Raw genomic sequence first — 21,707 nt, 5'->3', positions numbered from 1 at the left:
ATATTCTATTCAGACGGAGCATCTGGGACCAATGACACCCTTGCCACGTCACTGGCCATAGAATCTTTCTCGCAGTTATTTGTGTACATTTGACACAACCTTGAAATTAAAGCCTCGTTTCAAATATTGCGTCCGTCAACAGATAATCGATCATACCGCAGAATATTCTAGAAACTTTTCACAGGCACCAGTGGTTACTCTCGGCTGTACGCGAAGGGACGAGAGTTTCTGGAGCCTCTTTCTTAGCTCAAATCCAGTTTATTAGATGTTCAACCACGGAGGTCGTGCTATTAGTTTAGCTGTGTTGAGCAAACCCGCGTTATTGTTTTACTAAAGTACATTACTTTTAAGCATATATAGGATATATAGCTATTGGTTACTTACGAGCATATGCTTTGTTGGTAGATGCATTCCTGACACAACAGGCTGTACGAGCCCCCTGCCGGCTGATGCATATATTGGGGGGCGGGGGGGGGGGGGGGGGGGGGGGGGTCATGCAGTGCATATTGGGGGATATTCATGCAGTGCATATTGGGAAATATTCATGCAGTGCATGTTGGGGAATATTCATGCAGTGCATGTTGGGGATATTCATGCAGTGCATGTAGGGGATATTCATGCCGTACATGTTGGGGATATTCATGCCGTGCATATTGTGGAATATTCATGCAGTGCATGTTGGGAATATTCATGCAGTGCATGTTGGGGGATATTTATGCAGTGCATGTTGGGGGATATTCATGCAGTGCATATTGGGGATATTCATGCATTGCATATATTGGGGAATATTCATGCAGTGCATATATTCAGGATATTCATGCACTGCTGATATTGGGGGATATTCATGCAGTGCATATTGTGGGATATTCATGCAGTGCATGTTGAGGATATTCATGCAGTGCATATTTAGGGGATATTCATGCAGTGCAGATATTGGGGAGTTTTCATGCAGATTGTGGGATATTCATGCAGTGCATATTGGGGAATATTTATGCAGTGCCTGTTGGGGGATATTCACGCAGTGCATATATTGGGGGATATTCATGCAGTGCAGATATTGTGGGATATTCATGCCGTGCATGTTGGGGAATATTCATGCAGTGCATGTTGGGAGATATTCATGCAGTGCATATTGGGGGATATTCATGCAGTGCATATTGGGGGATATTCATGCAGTGCACATTGGGGATATTCATGCACTGCATATATTGGGGGATATTCATGCAGTGCAGATATATATCGGGATATTCATGCAGTGCAGATTGTGGGATATTCATGCAGTGCAGATTGTGGGATATTCATGCAGTGCATATTGGGGATATTTATGCAGTGCATATATTGGGGATATTCATGCAGTACAGATATTGGGGGATACGAATGCAGTGTATATTGGGGTATATAATCCCACCATGGGATTATCTCTGTCTACAAATACATTTGCCTTTCTTCCTCCATGCCCCTTGGACGATTAAGTGGCTCCCCACGGTCCCATTAATTTTCAGGCCTAGATCACCCCTGATATACCCCTCTTCACTATGGCCTATCTCGAACGGATCATCACGGAAACACTTGTTTTCCATTATCTCACTGGACCAAACAATATGACGCTAACCTGTTACAACTAGAGGCTTGGCCTTATGCTTACTACTCTCTCACGTGAACGCTTTTTAACCTAAATAACTACTATATATGATGCTCACTGCTCCTGTTCATTTTACTTTTGTATTTCATATTCCGAATTATTGGATACCAACGTTACATATGTATATTAATGAAACTCTTTGGGACTTGATTTACACTGCTTGTTTCACAATAGTGTCTCACTTCTGTTAATATGGGATAACATTGGGTTTTTTCTCCCATTGTATTCCCTCTCTTTCTTCCCCCACTATTCTTCTCTCTCCTCCCTCACCTCCATGGAACTGGTATATTTACTCTGCTCTCCCTGTCCCCATCTGCACCCCCTATGTATCGTAACTTTCCTAATCTCCATCTCTCTCCCCACCCTTCTGCTTACTGTTACTACTCATTCTTTGATCTCCGTTTCCTCTTCTCGCTCCCTTTTCCTTCCCTCTGATATCCCCTCATATCTTTTCCTCACTCTCTATTCATACTACACTCTCTTGGGTGATGAGTAGTTTGTTTAACTGTGCTGTTTGATGTAAATATACCTACATGTGTCTGTAATTTTGTCTCAATTTTGACCTTATGCTTTGTATGGTTGTTGTAACTTCGATGTTTCAACCCAGAGGAAGCCCCTTGGCCTGACGGCCGCACTAGAGGGCGAAACGCTAGTTGGCTGATCTATCTGAATCTTACTTGTCCTGTGGTACTATGATCTATGCTTGCTGTACATGACTCTGAACGCATACAAGAGTCAAGTACCAAATACATCTTCTAATGAAGCAATAAATTGGAATTGTTCCAGAAAAAAGAGTGACGACTTCTACTTGTTCTGGCACTTCGTCAAGATATCATCTGGTCTGGCACTTCAATTCTTCTAAAATAATCACCTCATACTTTTGTAACTCCTTTCCTCGTTGTTACCTCATCCCTTTCTAAACTATCTACTCCTCTTGGGATTCTTCTGCTGTTTCTTCAGTTGTTTCTTGATTGTTACCTGACCCTTTCTTGAATGACCGCGCATCCACTCCTTGATTATCTTCCCATCCATCTGTTAGCTGCCCTTTGCCTTTACCTTGATTGTCTTGTCATACATTTGTTTGCTGTCTCCTCATGCCTTCCTGGACTATCTCCTCAATACTTCCTGATCGGCACCTTACCTCTTCCTAAAATGCTTTTGCACTCCTTTCTTCATACCTTTTCCTTTCCTGATGGTTTCTTTGTACCCTCATTTCTTCTGTCTCTTCACTCCGGTCTTGATTGTTGCCTCACTCTTTCTTGATTCTTTCCCCTTCCCATCCTTGACTGTGTTCATATCCCCCGCTTTAACTCACTTCACTTTCTCGTCATTCCTTCCTTAACTATCTCTTCACTTCCTTCTTGTTACCTCTTTCTTTATTGCCCCTCATCCTTTCCTCTTTCTCCTCATCCCTTTGATGACTTTCTCCTCTTCCTTTTTATGACTGTCTCCTTGCTCAGTTGTGTTACCTCACTCTTTCTTGTTATCTACTTCTTCCTTGTTATCTCCTTCTTCCTTGATTGTAACCTCATTTGTTCATTAAAAGTCTCCTCTTCCATTCTATAAATGCATTGACTGTCACCTCGCTTTTTTTGTTACCTCACACTTTCTTGATTGTCACCTCATCCATTTTTTATATCATTATCTTCACTGTCTCCTTGCTAGTCTCCTCATCCATGTATTCACTGCCTACGCTTCTCTTCCTTAACTGTCACCTCAACCCTTGCTTAGTTATTACCAACCTCATCTGCCCCTTTTCATCTCCTTCATCTCTCCAATCACCTATCTCCCCCTTCTCTCCATCCTCCTCTAATCCGTATTCTCCTTTCCTCTTGATCACCTCCTCCTTGCATCTTGTCCATCCTCCGTCCATTTTCACCTTTCACACTTCTCATAATTACCATTTCCTCCGCCTCCTAAGAGTTTTTAAAAAAAGTTACTTAGTCTAATGCCCAAATAATTTACATTTTCACTGTATGAGCAGAATGGAAATAATGTAATCCTAAATGTAGGATTTACTCCTATACAGGAATTAATTTATACCCCGATACTTTGCTGTATCTAAATGTACTTTCCTTAATAGCAGAAAGTGGAGTGTCCACGTTGCTATAACAATCAATACATTGTCCGCATTGACTAAAAGCGTAACCTCTATCTTTGGTGTTCTATTCAGATGTGAAATCTGTGAATTCTTGGGAAGGGCTCCACATAGAAGGCGTATAGGCAAGGTGATGAGGGGCATCCCTGCCTGGTACTTGTGGTGACTGTAAACATACTAGAAGAGATCTTTGTAATTGAAACCATCCCTACTGGACACTGGTAGATTACCTCTACTCATTTGAAAGACGCATCGGTGACCCCAAATAGATAGAGAGCCTGCCAGAGGAACAGCCACTCAACCCTATCAAACTCTTTTTCGATGCCAAAGCTTTAATTGAAAAGGGATTCAGTAGGGCTTCTGCCCGATTGATTAAAATGGTGGCCATAGAAATGAGGTAGTATTTTTACTATTAACCTGATTTATACTTGACTTGGGATTGATTCCATGGTTGTGCATTTTCCTAAGGCAGCCCTCTTGATTTAATCCGTGAGTTCCTGCAAGATTTGGAGCAGGAGCGACTGAAACATGCAGACCAGGATTAAGGTCAGATGGTAGCTGCCAGCTTGAGCTCCATGAAGCTCACCCACGTTGCACCTGCAGACTTCACTTACCACTGACCGGATTGAAAAGGATGGATCGGGTGAATAATTACACACAGGCCCCTTTTTGGTCTGCGGACTACCAGTGTGCCTCAGTGGAGAGCACGGAAAGGCACTTTCTAACAGTGAGCACAGCGAGCCTCTATTGTGGGAGTCTGGATACCCTCACAGAGGCCTGTGCGCAGGAATGGTTATTTCCTGCAGTGCTTGGTGGTGAACCTGCTGAGCGCCATTGCCACGCTGCCTAGTAGGGCTGCCTTTAATGGGATTTAACTGCTACACATTTCTTCCCGATGGAGGAATTGAATGCCACTTAACGGGGAACAGTGTTGCTAGCCAAGCATGCTCTGCCAGCTTCACCCTCGCTTGGCATGGAAAACAATTGATTGTGGAAAGCTTCAGCTCTGATCCCCTTGATGTGTCCGTAGCTTTGACTTTCTATCAACCAGAAAATATACTAAAATACTTTGCATCCATAGAGGTACTTTTTGTCTGTACTTGTGTCTGTATCTGCTGCTTCGGGGACTTTCGTTTTTGAATTTCTTTGCTCACAGGAGCAAATTCAGGGTAATAAGTTGGAGAGAGAAGGGGGAGGAAGAAAACGATGCTGTTTTATGTCTCCCAGGGGGATCAGCAAGTTAGAGTATCCTTTCATTACTATATTTTAGATAATACAAGATGGTAGCAAAAACTAGAAAAGAAGGTGGCATTAAATAGTTTTATAAGAAATGCTATTCTTCAATAATTGATCTTGCTCGAGGAAGGGTTTGGGGTGGGGGCAAACAGATCCTTCTAGTTCTTCCCCCAGAGGTAGGGGGTTTGAGGAATCATTCAGACCTGAACCACTCTTCTACTATTACATCAATTGAGGGGTTCTTGGTGGAAGATCAGGACCAGGATGTAGGTGGCTCAAAGGGACAACCCCACTGAGCTCCACATGCTGTTGTCAGCATTGAGGGAGAACATCCTGGAAACAATAAGCCCTCACTCAACCAGGGGAGTGAATCGATAATCAATCTGACAGCCAAAATAAGGACCAAGCAAGGGCTAACCTATCATGAGGGTAAACAACCTTTACAACAAAACTTTTACAACGCACTACCATTACGACGCAACTTTTACAACGCAAATCATTACAACGCATTGCGCTGGGGGGCGCTCTAGGATAGGGAATAGGTTTAATGTACTATCCAACACCTTCCCTAATATCCACGGGGACTGGAGTTGGAATAGTAGATTAAACTATTCACTATCCAGCACCCCAAAGCACTATGCGTTGTAAAGGCATGCGTTGTAAAAACCGCGTTGTATAGGCATGCGTGGTAAAAGCATGCGTTGTAACGTCATACATCCATCATGAGTAGCCTATCCTGAGGCAGTGAAAGAAAAGATGGAGCCAGTCTATATGTTACTAGTGTTCAGGAAAATCAGGCCACCCAGAGCCAGTCACTTTTTCAAGACCAACTAGAATATACACAGTACTCCCTCAGGGCTTCTGCAGAGAATTTGACAATAAATGTGCACATTCACGGTTCTAATCAGTGTAGCCTGCGTGAGCAAGAATCTTCTTGTGACCAGGACCCATCTGTGAGATGGGACTAGGACATTGACTGTGCAGTACCTAGAACTATGGAAACCCATCTGGTCTCTGAGGAAATGGGGGAGTCTAAAAGCTTTCAGATATCACAGTCTTCATTTATATCTACCTCCTCCCTTAAATCTATGTTTAAGGCAATTCTGAAGGAGATCAGAAGAATAAAAAGAGCCCAGGCTAAACAAACCCCAAAGAAGGAAGCTCTATCAAAGAAAGCTGAGGCACTGGATGATAGGCTGGATGCCTTTTTGGGAAGTATTTACACACAGGCAACTGGTTGACTAGAGAAACATGTGAATTATGTATTGGACAATCAGATTAGTGTTCGTACTTGAAAATATGAGGACCTGGACACTAGATCCAGATGTTCTAATATCTGGATTGTTAGAGTCCCATATGGTACTAGTCTGGGGCCCCCAACATGAGCATAGCCTTGCTACTTACTAAATCTGATTGATGACCTGGGGAAATGAAATGGAAGACCACTCTTGGCTGCCCAATTGCTCATGCACATCAAGTACTGGCCAAACTCAAAGGGAATAAAACAAGGACAATTATCTGCTATTTTTATGATTTCCACATCAGAGGCTATACTACAGATTGCTCAACAAAGGAAAATAATTATGGAATTGCAGGATGGAGGAGGGCAGGAGCCATGTTTCAAGGATAAAGTCATCAGCATCCATCGTTATGAGGGAGGGTCAGGATGTTCCTCTTGCCAGCTAGACCCTCAAGGAAAGGGAGGAGGAGGGGGTTGGTGGATGATGTGAGGAGGATAGAGAGCAGGCAGAGAGTGGGGGAACAAAGTAGGCAAAAGGCTAAGAATTGTAAGGAAGTGGTGGGAATGCAGTCAGGTCTGGATAAAGATCACTTGCAGCAATTTAATATTCTCTCCTTGAATGTCGAGCTTCAATTCTTGGCAGAAGCTTAGAACAGTTAACAGGAAATTGATAGCTTCAAATGTTGCATTGCATGCTTACAAAGAAACTATTATAACCAGGAAGAACAGATAGCTGTATGAGAGGGTGGGTTCTTAGTACCAAGTACTGATAGTGCAGTAAATGCAAATGGTAAAGGAGGGGTTAGAATAATATTTAGACCTAACTGGTAGTTGGTCTTTCATAAAGTGGCTTTAGTGGAAAATTGCAGGTGTAATAAATGTACCTTAAAGCCACGTTTAGCACGTCCTTTTTATTAACTAATACACATCACTGGTATCTGGGATGAGATTATGAGTCTAAGGATACAAATCTTTAAGCATGTAGCAATAAACAAAATTGAATATCAAATCTAGAATTCAAAAAGTTTTATATTGGATTTTAGGGATAAACAGGTCCACTTCTCACTGCACAAGCCAAATCTCAAATAGTGAAACCTATATATGAAATCCTTACTTATGCAGCGGGATTGCTACTTAATGATGATGACATAGCCGGTGAATTGAGCAACTGCTATTATAATCTTTATACATCCTCTATGATAAAGGAAAGAAGTGGGGAAATCGGCCCATTCCTTGTCGGATCAAAGCTACATACGCTTTCCTAGTCCCAGAAAAAGATATCATGAGGCCTAATACCTTGCAGAAATCAATCTAGCAATTCAATGCCATTTTCGCGGTCTCCAGTGAAATGTGTCCCAATGATGCCCTACAACATATATATATTTGGTGCTACATTAAGGGCTTAATAGGGGCTTGTCTCTGGCAAAACGATTATTCATTATGCCATTCCATGTGCTGATATGTAGCTAGTAGTAACTTTTTCTATTAATTAATTGAATAATATAAATCCTTTAGTCAAAGGTTGCAATTAATATTATATTTACGTGAGGTATTGAATATATTACACTTCACCCGAGTGGATTTTAAATGTGTTGTTGTATATGGTGTTTACCTTCCTTTCTCTTTCATTATTTACATACATGTATAGGGTGCACGGTTTGTGTAGCCAAAACGAACTTAACATCAAAAGCAAAATATGTAGGTTCCAGACTCCAATACTGATGAAAGAGATATATCGGTTGTGAATGAAACCAAGTGGAGTGATTTGTCCTTAGTTGATTAATTCCAGGGTAGAGATTAAAAATCTAATTCTGACTGCAGCGGTACAGTAAAAAGGTTAAATACCTTGGATATGTCTTGCGAGTCCAGTGATAAGGGAAGAATGACCCATTACCGTCCATTACGTCCTACCCATTACATCCTTACACCCAATACCCTTACACTCTAAATTCTAAAATCACCCATACCACCCTATACCTTTACCCACCCCTTAACCCTCACTTCTATATATTTAAACACACGCATTTACCTTAAATATATTTAGTGTCAGGGTAAAGGCAAATGCCTGCTCCAGGTTTCGTGGTACAGGTATTGTGGTAATGGCACTGCGTGGTAAAGACTGTGTGGTAAAGGCTGCCTCTCTAGGACAAGAGAAGACCGGAAGCAAGGGTACGAAGGAGAGGCGTTGCGAGGAGAAATCTCTGCCTGCAGCGCTTATTTTAGCTACCTCTGTCAGATACGATGTAATATTGCTCTGATTGTCTGATTTTTCAGAATTCCTTTTTTTTTTTAGGCTATAACATGCCCCCTGTTTAGGGCTGACTGGAGAGAGTTATATGGAAGTCACTTATCTACCTATGATCCACGCAGTCAACCATACACACACTACTCATGCATTCACCCACTTACCTATTTATTGACCCATCAACTTATTCATCCAGCCAGGTACCCACACATTTGCTCATCCATCCGTTCGAACACCTACGCGCACTCACTCAATGAAGATGTCCTTCCACTTAATAAAAATAATCCGAGCTATTGCCTTTGTGATTGATTGTTTTACTAATGCTGAAAACTAGGCAAGGGCCTCTTAGAAATGGTGCAGATTATACAGTTGTGTTCAAAGCGGTGTGATTTGAAGTGTTAATATCCCGTATTTTCAATTTTTCAGGTGCCTTCCAGGATGTCAGATTTGTCAGCAACTTGTCAGGTAAAAAGGGATTTATTTTAATTATAATACACTGAAAAAGAACGTGAAGATACTGGGCCATATGCTTGTATCATGGAGAGAAATCGTGTGTGTGTCCTGTTGCTCTTATGATGTCTCAAGTTAAGACCAAGAGGTTTACTGGAGCGGATGGTTCCTTGTAGACACTCATTGGTGGAGGTCGAGGAAAGCAGGTTACCTTTTCCAGCCACCACTTTTTCAATATCAAGATATTCGTCGCAGTGAGAACTCAAAGCTTTAACAGCTAAACTGTTTGAGGCAGATTCACCATATACACCAGAAACCCTGCCAATATGGTCCAGTTTTTGGCAGTACTAGTAGTGCAGGGTACAAGTCCTAAACAAGTATTTGCAATGCAATCGGTCTCGCCTTTGGGGCCTTATATGTATTTAGCTGTGCAGCACATTAATCTGGATGCTGAAACATGTACTGGTCTTTAACATGGAGGGAAAGTAAGCCCCAAACTTAATGACACGCCAGGTATGGGAACACATGGAGAGTATCATTGCCTTTCAGCGGGAAATGGTATAGTCCAAAGCTCTGTTCTTAATATAAAACTGAAAATACAAGATTTGAAAAAAATATTGTCTACTGGTGCTCGTGGAAGACAATTTCTATGGACTGGAATCTATAGAATGCTAAAGTGATTCTGGTATTTTTACTGACCTCTGCTGCTCGTTTTCTATCAAGAAAGTTAAATAGAGGTATTTGCCGGAAAAAAAAAAAAGTACCTCCGCAGAAAACAATTCTGGTAATTTACTGACCTATACTAGTTGTTTTCTATCAAGACAGATAAATAGAGGCAGTTGAAAAGAAAAAAAAGTCCCTAAGCGGAAGGAGGCAAGTCCTAGGGCTGCTCTCCAGAGCCCACAAAGTACATACACATATAAGTATATACTAAAGTATATACAAGAGGTCTTGAATGCTTGGACTAAAAAACATAAGTTAATCTTCTTACGCATAAGGACGGGAGTGTCATATGAGTTACAGGACTAGTTTTAGGACTGGAGGGACCCAAGAATCCTCAACCCACCCAGCCCTGGGTGTAGCACAATTTTCTCCTAAGCACATACATTCCCCTGAGTATCGTGCCAGGCCCTAATACGTTGGAATGTTTCAGGATGTTTTTTCGCTCAGGCCTGCATGTAAATTTAATCAATTTGTGGGAAGCGGATTTGGAAATTTACGTGCCGTAAAATTTTGAGGAATAATAAAATAAAATAAATACCCTACCACTAAAAGTGAATGAGGGTTTGCATGTGGGGGCATAATTGGAACGGTAGTTAAACACTCTCTCTTTTCCTGTCTAGTAAAGCATCTCCATACCTGAAGCATTTTATCAGAATGCAGAGAGATTTGTATATGGAATGCTGCAGAGCTGCCTCATAAACTGTTACATTATTTCACAAGTTTTAGTGAATTGGTTGAGTCAGTGCTTATGTTTTGAGACGCTCCAATGTACTGGAAAGGCTAACAACATTTCATATTTTAAATAATCACGTTTTATGATAACATTTTCTTCTACATGTTTCTAGAAAAGTCAGATTCACTCTTTGACAGTTTTATTTCATGCATTTTTAAAACGGCCATTTTCTCTAAACAAAACTGTCACGTACATGTTTTTTTCCAAGTGGATATTGGGATTGTAAGCACTGCATTGTTCACGCCTGTATCGGAAATGTAATTGGACACTTTGCATAGATTTTCAGTGCACATCGAATTTGGAACCACATTTGCACCTACTGACAGGTTCAAAACTGTGATTTTGCACCAGTTGCATGTGCTTTTCCTTTGGGTGGTCAGTGCAAATGCAAAATTGCCGTGCGAGAGTGCAAATTTATGCATACATTCTAATGTTTCAAATATGATACATCTCTGATCGGACGGTGTTTGTTTTCCTAGTTGGGCGCACAGGGCTCATGTGGATTCCTAATAAAGGCCATTCAGGGAAGGAACGGTTGAATGAAAACAGCCTGCGAATAGTTTCATCGGTGTATAGTCTGCTTCCACGTGTGAGGGGTCAACACCAATGTTCCCTCCAATTTTTTTCCTCTGTGTACAGCAGTGTAGGGTCTCTGTGCGTGCAGCTATGGCTATGTGCGCCAGGAACCAGACCGTGCATGCGAGTGCAACGCCAAATATCACTCCAAACTTTTTCTTAAAAATGTGAAAAGGCAGTGCATTTCTACAAATACAGCACCACGTTAAGGGTCTTAAAGCAGGTTTGCAATTTGGATACACATGCCATGACATGAATTGGTGATACAGGCAAGTACACTTCGAGTTTAGAAAAGTACAAGACTCCAATGGTGGTACCATCATAAGATCTTACTGCTGTAGGTGTAATGTTACTTGCTGTATTATAAATCTGGATGTAGAGACAAAAAGATGCAGCAAAATACCAATTTCCACTCTTGCCTGTCTCTGCTTTCTCCTTTTGTGCCTGTTTTCCTGTCTTTCTCTTCATTCTTCTTTCCAGCTGGTGTGTTTCTCTCTCTTGCTCGTGGTCAATACGAGATGAGGAAAAATAAATGCCAGTTCCCAAAAAACGAGTGAGGGTGAGACCACCTGCTCAAATTAACCACTGGGCACATGTAACGAAGAAAAAAAATGTAATGGGTATTATCATCTTCCTTTAAAAACAGTGAAGGGTTGTAGTAACAGGATAGTAAATAATGGAGCCCCAAGGAGGAGACGTTTGCACGTCACCTAAGTTTTGCGATGGCTTTGTAGCACCACAACATGGATAAAAATCTGTAGTTTCCATTGGTTGAAATGTTTAATTTCCAAAAATACAAGTGGGACGTTTGAATGGTTTGTTAATGCCCACAGAAAACACGTGGTTTATGTCCGGTGGCTAGCCTGTTTTACTATGGCATGAAACTGATGTGGTATCAAACGTATGTAAAAAGCAGTAAGTTGCAAACTATTGGTAGTTAACAGTGGCAAAAAATAAAAAAAAGATTAATTTCTTTCTGTTAATCATTATGTGGAGATTGTGTGTTTTTCTTTTTTAAATTGCTGTTTTAAATGCATATTTAGCTGGCTGGAGGGGAGATTTGATGCTGGCTTCCTGTAGTGTTAAACAAGAGACACCCAGCTGCAAAGAAAGTTTTTTTTTTTTCTTTCACTTTTTAGAGACCGAATATGAGGTTACTCCGGTTGCCTGTAAAGCTCTTTATTCCGACCACAGTCTGCCTCAAAGAACTGTGAGAGGGCAGGAGGTAAAGGGGATTTTTAGAAGTGCTGGCTGAACAAAGAGGAAAAAACTAAATCTCAGTGATGTGTTTAGCTTACTACACCACTCCTAGCCCCCAATGACATGCAAGGACTGCTTGCCACTGGACATCTGATGCATAAACAGGGTGGCCGTGTTGCTGCATGTCACCAAATGCTTCTAGACACACACTTACTTTGCCCACCATCCTGGGAGACCTGGAACATAATTATATCCTGGGCCTAAAAAGGGGTTCCCCAGCTGCAGTGTTGTTGTGTTACAAACAAGGAAAAAACAAGTAATCCCTTGCATTACATTATGCAAAGAGCCAACAAGAAAAAGCTCAACTCACATTGGAGTCATACCTTTAGGTAAGTACAGTTCTACAGTCAATGCAATAGACTCCTACAAAACTTTTTTACCATTTATATTCTGACACTCAAAATTTATCACAAAAACTATTTTTTATTTAAAAAAACATTTTTACAAATTACAATATTTTATCAAAAATCATCACATATAGTGTATGTCACCAAACTCATACAAAACAATTTTTGTTTTAAAAACCACACAAAACGTAAAAAGGCGTTTTTAAATAAAGAGGTTTTGTAATACATTTTGTGTCAGAATATAAATGGTAAGAACGTTTTGTGGGAGTCTATTGCATGGACTGTAACTGTACTCACCTAAAGGTATGACTCAGATGTGAGTTGAGCTTTGTGTTATTGGCTCTTTGCACAATCCAAGGGATTTCTTGTTTTTACTTGCTAATAGTACCATATTCCCTTGTTTAACACAAGGGGTCCCTCTTTTCTTATATATGTATTTTTACAAACCTCATTGCAATGGCAACCTTCTCTTTTAACATTCTGCCTTCAGTGCCAAAAAACACAGAAGCAGGGCAGCAGTCTTGAGGGGTGGATATGTGGTGAGTGACTCCAGGACAGGTAGATCAGATGAGTCGCATGTCTAGTGAGTAGGCAGGCCCAAAGTGAAACTAGATCAAAGAATAGTATTACGGAGATGCAAGTAAGAAAGGGGAAGGGCAGAAAACAAAACTGGTTTATTTAGTGTAGATGCTCAGCCCAAGTACCATTCAGCTTGGCCAGTCCACCTCCTATAAAAAAACTGAGGCAAAATAAAATTGTTGTGCAATGGACAAAAAAACAAAACAATAATCATATGTGTTTAAAACCCAACATGCTCCTGTGTATATGTCCTGGTTTTAAAACAAACTCCCAAAATGTATCTATGTATTAAGTAGGTATCTACTATGATCATCAATCTAATTCCACCAATGTGGGGGCGGGCGGGCGGGAGGAACCAACAGGGGATGAAAGACCGTTGTGCTACATACAACACACAGGCCATAACAGGCAGCAGGCACCACCAAACGAAGACTGTCCAGCAGCCTCCATTAAGAGAAGAAATGCAGCAAGCCCAAAAGCACGTCGTGCGCTTTACACGTTGCGCTTTTGAACTTGATGCATTCCTTTTCTTAATAGAGCGCGGCTGCGGGCTGATTGTGGGCACTTGTGAATGTATTCCTGTTAATTGCAGCACCCTACTGCGCTGCAATTAACAGGAATATTTTCACAATGGCCCACAATCAGCCCGCAGCCATGGCCCATTAAGAAAGAAAAGTAGCAAGTGCAGGAGACACTTGCTTTAAAACTCGACCCTGGAACCTCGAAATGACTGTTTTTTGCGAATGTGCGCGCGCTTCACTCGTGACACTGCACGCTCTGGGTCACTGAGGTGCGCCTGCGCGCAGCTTGCTGGGAACACTGGTCAACACCACCAGACCTGCCAGCGCAGCAAAACTCAGTCGACCATCCCTAAAGGGCTTAGATGCTCAATAAAATTTTTTTTAAATTACTTGCGACTCTTATACATATGACTTAAAAATCACAAATGACTAAACAATGTACAATTATAAATGTTAGTAATAAACCCACATAGACACGTGGGAAAATGGAGGGCTGTCTGTATTTCAGTGGTGGCATTAGATCAGGAAGGGGAAAGGGTTGAATTAGAGCTACGGGTTAGTAGTTCAACTGACTTGGACGATACAATTTCTCGTTTTGGCGCACTGTGTGATCTTCGTCATCCACTCCATTGGCCTTGGTTTCCACTGGTTTTAGGCTATGTGTATATGAAGCCTGCAGACAATGACAGTGCACTGGCCCCCAATGACCTCCCGCCCACCCCTCTGCTTCCTCCTGTGGCTCAGACTCACTGGTTGGATACATTAACTCGGGTACCGACAGATGCTCAGCACAGCAAGGAACCCTCTCATTGGCTTTGGGAACAGTCCATTTGACAGATGACATTTTGATCCACTGCCTTTAAGCCAGCTGGAGTTGTGATGAAAACCTAAACAAGCATTTGCAATGCAATAGAACTCGCATTTACGCAAGACCTATTGCATTGCATCATGGCCAACGGGAGGGGGGAAGCAAGGACAACAGGAGTGAAGGCGGGGGGAGGGAGAGAAGGGGGCAAAAAGGTACAGACAAAGTAGTGCTCACAGTCTAAATGACACATACCGTACTGTGTAACACTCGAAGTAAAGGGGCCAGTAGCCATGGGAAGGTACATAGGACGACATGGCCATAATAAGGAGGGACTAACAAGCCTCATAATCAATCAGAAGGTAGCATTTATGAAAGACAATGACACAAGCCAATTAAAAACATGGGTGAAGAGTGGGCAGAGCTTCCACTCCATACTTCATGCCTCGCAGAGCAGAGCGAGCAGCGCATGCGTGCTGCCGCTATAGGCTTGACCTAAAAATGTCGTGGGGGTACTAATCAGATTAGGCAGTATGCAAGTCAAAGCATGACATGTGTCAATACAGCGCATGATGTCATGACGCGTGACATTGCACGTGACTTGGTAGGAAGTGACCTCACTGGATGTGACATCACAAGCAGTGACATTAGATATTAAGACCTCATACATGTTTCTCAGGGATATAATGAGTACATTTCCGCACATTATAAGATTTGGCGTTTGGGTTGTGCCAAAAAAGTGTTGCAACCCCAGCGCAAAATCTGGGCCTCAAATGTATTTTTTTTTTTTTACCCCAACACAAAGAAATTGGCAACAAGGAGAAGCATGGCAGTAGATCTGTTCTGCTTAATGGGCTGCAAAGCTTGCGTTTTAGAATATGTTATGGGTTAAGGCAGCTGCTGTAAAGGTGCCCAGTAAATATCAGGGAATAGTAATAATGGTGAAATAACTCTGGAGGTGAACTCGTTTCTTGGAGAGATCTGTGTATTGTGTAGTCCCAGATTTAAATCAAAGTAGCATAGTGGGTTAATGCGTCTCCTGCAAAGCACATCACGTAACATGCAGATGACAGATTTTAATTTTATGTAGAAAGAAAAGTGGGTTACTGCTTTTAAAACCGAGAGCCTTTTGTTACCTGCAGCTCGTAAATTGTAAACCTTGTAATATAGAACAGTGAGCTATGAAGGACATGTGATTCCTGCACCTTGTAACCCTGTCTCATGTAACTCGGCTTGCACATTGATTTACACATGAACATGATTTATTGTCAATGTACAATGTGAATAGAGCTCTGACACCCGCATTGGGTTGTGTAGCGCTATAAAAGAAATAAAATAGTACTATTGAAAATGTTATTTGTGTAAATACTGGGACATATCAACACACCTGGCATTCTTACAGTGAATGCATCTCTTATATACAAGGACTGAACAAAGGCAACAGCATGCCTCTCTTAAGTACTTGTGAAGAGATAAGCTGTGTGTCTTTGTTTCCCCTGTGTGGCATTTACATGTAAGTTTGAGGTTCCAGGCTGAAGTTAGTTAGACTATTCAAACAAAAGGCGGCCTGATGACCCCTTAACTTTGGCCCAGCTAGAGGTGGAAAAAACAAATTCTCCCTCGATGCATGCACGTTTCTGCTGGAAATGGAAAGCAGACAACGTACAAGTGCTGCTGAATTTGTCCGAGTGTCTGAAAATGACACAGGACAAGTTCAGCATATTTCTGTGGGGCCCAACTTCTTGGCAGGGAGGGATGCAGGTACATGGCGTCCACCCTGTGAAAATAGTGGGTGGACGCTGTGTACCTGCATGTACCCCCGACTTTTGCCCTGTACTAGTGTGTGTTCTCAGGTCGAATCGCGGTTGGTCATTGGATGGCTGCTGAAAGCTCACACAGTTGTAATTTTATGGTAACAGCAAGGTTGCCACTAATATGGAAAATAGATGTGTAACACCATAAACGTCTCCAGGATCACAATGAACAAAACATGTTTAGGTAAAAAAAAACAATTATAATATGACGTGCTAATGTACAATTTTGAAACAGTCCTGCGAACAATCCACAGGAGTAAATGTACTGTGAACGTAGATTTCCATGAGGACTCCTGTAAATTCTTGTTATCCCCCACCCAAAAAGTCTAAAATCTACTCAAATCATATAATTAAGCCCTGAATAATGGTTTTAAAAAAGAAAATAGATTCACAAATGTAAAGTTGCACTTTTGTGTAAGTTTAAGATTTTTTTTCCTATTCACTAAGATAAATTACTAGTAGTATCTTTACGACTGCGGAGTCTCCGCACTGGTGGCGAAGATGCCACACTTAAAAAGATAGGACAGTCATGCTGAGCAGGGCCTGACTGGCCGTAGGGGGCATAGGGCTTTTCCCCGGTGGGCCACCAGGGTGGGGGCTGGTTTTGGACCCCTGGGGGGCTGTTTTTGTTACTGAGAGCCAGTTTTGCAACATAGTTGAAATATCGCCCCCTGTAACAAAAGCAGCTGCAGTCTTTCCCACGTGCAACCCCTCCCCATATTGTGACTGATCCGACTCAATTGCCAGGGCCAGTTTGTGTTCCCAGTCTGGCCTTGGTGCTGAGTCTCTGCCACAATAGTGGAATCTTCGCAGGAATAATACTACTACTCATAAAATAGCTTTGTGAATCAGAAAAAAACGTAAACTTACACAAAAGTGCAAGTTTACCTTTATAAATCAAAGTGCTTAACTTGAGCCAATAGTTTCTGGTGCTCCGCGTTTGCACTAAATTACCGGAACCTGCACTTATGACATCTGCCACATTTTTATTTATTTATTGTTTTATAGAGCTCACACCAGACCTGTGAGGGTATCAGAGCACTTTACAGTAGTATCAGGTGGGATACATAACAAAGGGGGGAGGAGAGTCCAGGGATAAGGGAACAAATAGCAACAGTATATGGTAAACAAAACAATCATAATATTCGACTACTATAAGGGATAGGAGCAAAAACGATGCAATAAACTAGAAAAGCAGTCTTATCACCCAGAAGGATTGTTCAAAGTGCAGGGTGGGTAACATAGGGGAAGGCAGCCAAGTAATAGTGCAATGATGATGGGTAAAATCAGGTTGAGGGGGTGATTGTAGCGTGAGCTTTAGGAGAGGAATTTGCCCATTAGGAAAGATTTGGTCTCCTTTTGAAGTGGGCTAGAGACGGTATCCTTCTAATGGCGGGTGGGAGTGAGTTCCATATTCTTGGGGCGGCCCCAGAGAAAGCCCAATTGTATGTTCTTTTTTCTTGAAGCGTGCGGGTTGGAGCAAAAGGGTTCTGGCGGACCGGGAGCTTCTGATTCCTCCGGATAGTACAAGTTTCTGTGCAAGAAAAGCAGGGGACTTGGATTAGAGAACCTTATGGGTGATGCAAGCCAGTTTGAATTGGATTCTGGCCTCAAGAGGAAGCCAGTTCAGAGCTTTAAGGTGGGGTGAGATATGGCCAAACTTCTTAGAGCCAGTTAAAAGTCTGGCGGCGGCGTTGAGGCAGGCCTTCAAGGGTGCCAGAGAGATCTTGGGTAGGCCTGCGAGAGTGGAGCAACCATATTCTAGTCGAGAGATGACTAAGGCCTGGATAGCCGATTTTAGATCAGGAGGGTCGAGGAAAGGTTTCAGGTTTCACAGGAAGTTCAGGTGGAATCTGGTGGTTTTGGCCATCGCTTTGATATGGCCCTGCATGTTCAGGTTGCCGTCTAAGATAATTTACAGGAATTTAGCAGAGTCCACAATGGTAGGAGAGCAGTTTAGCGCTGTGATAACCTTGGTCCAAACTTGAATGTCTGTATTGGCGTTGGGTGGCGAGATTAAGAGGAACTCTGTTTTTTTGGCGTTGAGTTTAAGCTGGTTGGATGAGAGCCAGTGAACAGTTAGTTTTAAGGCCTCATTCAGGGAACGGATGTTCTCTGGAGAAGAGATATTGATGTAGAGCTGTGTGTCGTCGGCATACATGTGGTAGGAGATATTGGCAGTGCGCAGCACTTCTGAGAGCGGTTCGAGGTACAGATTGAAAAGGGTAGGGGATAAGGTTGATCCTTGGGGGATACAACTGTGATTGGAGAGGCGGCGGATAGGCTGCGGTTGATCAGGACTCTCTGCAAACGGTTCTGGAGGAAGGGTCGGAACCAAGCCAGCACAGTGCCATCCAGGCCCATCCTAAGTTTGGTTTAAGCCCATGGTGGCACTGTTAGTGTAATTTAAAGATGAGCTGAAAAACATTTGTTTGTTATTTCAATATACATTGAAAACAACCAATATCTGCCTCTCAATCCATTTTTAAAAGCTTTGGTGGCCTCAAACAGTCTGAATTGTCAAACTTACAACAAACCAAAATAGCCCAGCACAATTTACAGGTAAGTAATAACAATTATACAATTTTCAAAATGCAAATGTATTCCAAAGAAGAGTCGATGTTATGTAGTTATATTCGATTCCATCCTTTATTTTTCTTTTTTTAAAACCTTTTGAAACCCCCAACGCGTTTCGTTCTTCAGGGTTTGAAATTAATTATAAAGCCCAACATTGAGGTCTGTTTCACTCCTGGTAATGTTCCCTGTTGAATGTGTGTCCGAATAACGTGTGATTCGGGCAGCACGATCATCCACGGTGGAAAGCAGCATAACATTGACTCTTCTTTGGAATACATTTGCATTTTGAAAATTCTATAATTGTTATTAGTTACCTGTAAAGTGTGCTGGGCTATTTTGGTTTGTTGTAGCTTTGGGTAAGCCGGTTGTATTACGGCCGGTTCCTCATTTGTTGGAGGTATAGGGGATTGTGCCTCAAGCCCCCTTGCACCTCTTGGATCTGATAAATAGGGACGTTAGGACTTGTGCGGGCATCAATGCTTTGATCCCCAAAACCTCAAACTTGTAGCAGTGTGATGGTTAATAGTTGTGTAATTACAGTGGCAATGTGTTATGAAAACTGCAGTGGCTTCCTGATGAGCACTTATTTTTTTTATTTTTTACAAATTAGGCACTGGTAAATCATGACCCTATTGTATAAGCTCTCATGGCATAATATCTATCTCTAATAGGTGCTGCTGTGGGCGATTGATAGGACAGCATGCCTGGAACACCGGCTGTGTGGCCCCCACTACATCACGTGGACAACCGGAGGACAGCACGACACCTGCATCCGAGCCGTGGACAGTGGAGAAGGATACTGCGGAAAGCCCAACAGATGCGTATGGCATTATAAATTTCCAAGGCGGGTCACGCTGCTGCAAAGCCAAGGTACGTAGAACGTAAGACACGCACTGAATGCCTCGGGTCAATTATGCAAATCAGCACGTCGGGGGACAAGACGTGGGTTTTGGGATCAGAGGGATAGTGGTGGCCGGTCAGAAAGTGAGCAGGGTTGGAGGGGAACCTGTTTACTTTCTGTAGCTACCTCTCCTTGCTGTTCTCATAGCTCCTGTGCAGCAAATAGGGGTCTGTCGATGAGCTAGCGGTGAAGCCAGGAGCCCACCCTGTGAAGTTGTAGGTACTTCCGCTATCCCTGATTCCTTGGTGAATTGGCGAACATGTGCCCACTCATGGTGTAAACATCATGATAGTTTTAATGAGTGGTTTAATATTGCCCCAGAGTCAGCTTCTACTGGAAACCACAAACGGGTGTATGCCATACACCCGTTTGTGGTTTCCAGTGCAAGCTGTATATGCAATTCTCGTTCGAGCTACAGGAGTTGGTTCCGTTTGACACACACACTGCCATCCCAGTGGGGCCTCGTCAATCATCGCGTGTTTCTCTCTCCACAGTACCTGAGGTTGTCCCACGACTCGAACCCCGAAGACATCCTGCAGCTCGTGCTGAAGGAATGGCAGATGGCGCTGCCCAAGCTGCTGATCTCCGTGCACGGCGGGATGCAGGCCTTCGAGCTCCACCCTCGCGTCAAGCAGGCGCTTAGCAAGGGCCTCGTCAAGGCCGCAGTGACCACCGGGGCCTGGATCGTGACCGGAGGCATCAATACAGGTAAACAACACTAGGTGCGTATTACACTACACACAGCGCGTGTCGACACCTCAGTGCTTGAAATGAAAAAATAGAAGTGCAGCATGTTTCTGGGAAGTGCCGTGACTCTCCAATTAAAAATATGACCTCCCTCTTGAGAAGTGCAGATACTCTCCCTCTCAAAATAAAAACTACCGGACAGTGCCGGCCCATTTAAAGCACTGGTGTTGCTGCAGGAACTCACTGGAAAGGAAGAGTATTTACTCTCAAGGGAAAAAAAACGAGGCATCATGCCAAGTGGAGGTAGTCGGTTAGGTGTGTTTTTAGGTCTGGCCTAGGGATAGCTTTAACTGTCTTGTTCGCCTACTTTAATCTTGAAAATGCATACCTCATATTCTTAGACATACTACAGATAGAAAGGGTCTTCGAGTCATACTTTTAGTTCAACCCACAGGAAAGCGCACATAGCATACAAGGTGTGGTAGGGCAACCTGAAAAACTGCGGGGTCTTCCAAAGGGGCGTGGCCGAAGTAATTAAGGGCGTGGCTTACAAAAAGCAAAAAATCTGTGCTTGCTTAGCATAGTCTGCTACCCGACTGGAATTTTGCTGTTTCTGTCATTACATCCAGATATATAATACAAGTAAACTACACCAACAAGAAGCAAGGGCTATTGGCTTTGTCAGTGGTTGTTAGTTGCATAAAATAAAGAAGCAACAACTATGGCTTTGTTACATATAATATTGAAAATGCTTCAGTTCTGAAATGAGACTGTGAAAAAGCTAAAACGAGTCTCTTTGAAGTTCCATCAAAGGCTTTGAGCAGTGGTACTACTGCACAGTTAAGATGATGTTTTTTACTCTGATGGTGAGAGCAAAAATAGGGAGCCCGATAGTGACCCGTCTCAGCACCTGCTTATTAGAACTGGCTGTGCGGAGCACGTGCAGGACCCCGCCCACTTAAAGCCCTGAGGCAGTGTGACCAATAGCATTCCACCGCTGCTCACAGCAGTCATGGCAGCTGCTCCGCCCTCCTCCAGTCATTACTGTGGCTCAGAGTGCCCTCTGCTGTTCCGCTGCCCTGTCCAGGCTGCATGGACTCTCATTTCTCCCTAGTGCTGAGTGCTCATCAGACGCTCTGCACGGTAAAGTTTATCAAAAGGTTTTATAACCTTTCAAATATTCACTACGTAGTGCCTCCATCATCTCCATCCCACCACTATTACCACCACCACCAGTTACACCACCAAAATCATATCGCCATAATTACCATTA

The 21,707-nt window shown here is 42.7% G+C and overlaps 1 protein-coding gene across 1 annotated transcript in view; it reads left to right on the top strand.

The window, feature by feature from the left end:
- The window catches only part of LOC147733673 (transient receptor potential cation channel subfamily M member 7-like), a 1,613,265-nt gene that overhangs the window by 420,329 nt on the left and 1,171,229 nt on the right, over window positions 1-21,707 (top strand). Inside the window, exons 3-5 of the mRNA XM_086958251.1 lie at window positions 8,888-8,926; window positions 19,518-19,716; window positions 20,242-20,455. Of these exons, the coding sequence (XP_086814377.1) occupies window positions 8,888-8,926; window positions 19,518-19,716; window positions 20,242-20,455 (452 nt within the window). The remainder of the gene's footprint in view (window positions 1-8,887; window positions 8,927-19,517; window positions 19,717-20,241; window positions 20,456-21,707) is intronic.

This window comes from Lissotriton vulgaris, chromosome 2_1 (assembly GCF_964263255.1).
Source record: "Lissotriton vulgaris chromosome 2_1, aLisVul1.2, whole genome shotgun sequence".
Taxonomy (NCBI): Eukaryota; Metazoa; Chordata; class Amphibia; order Caudata; family Salamandridae; genus Lissotriton; species Lissotriton vulgaris.
This window is presented reverse-complemented; position numbering and strand designations above follow the sequence as displayed.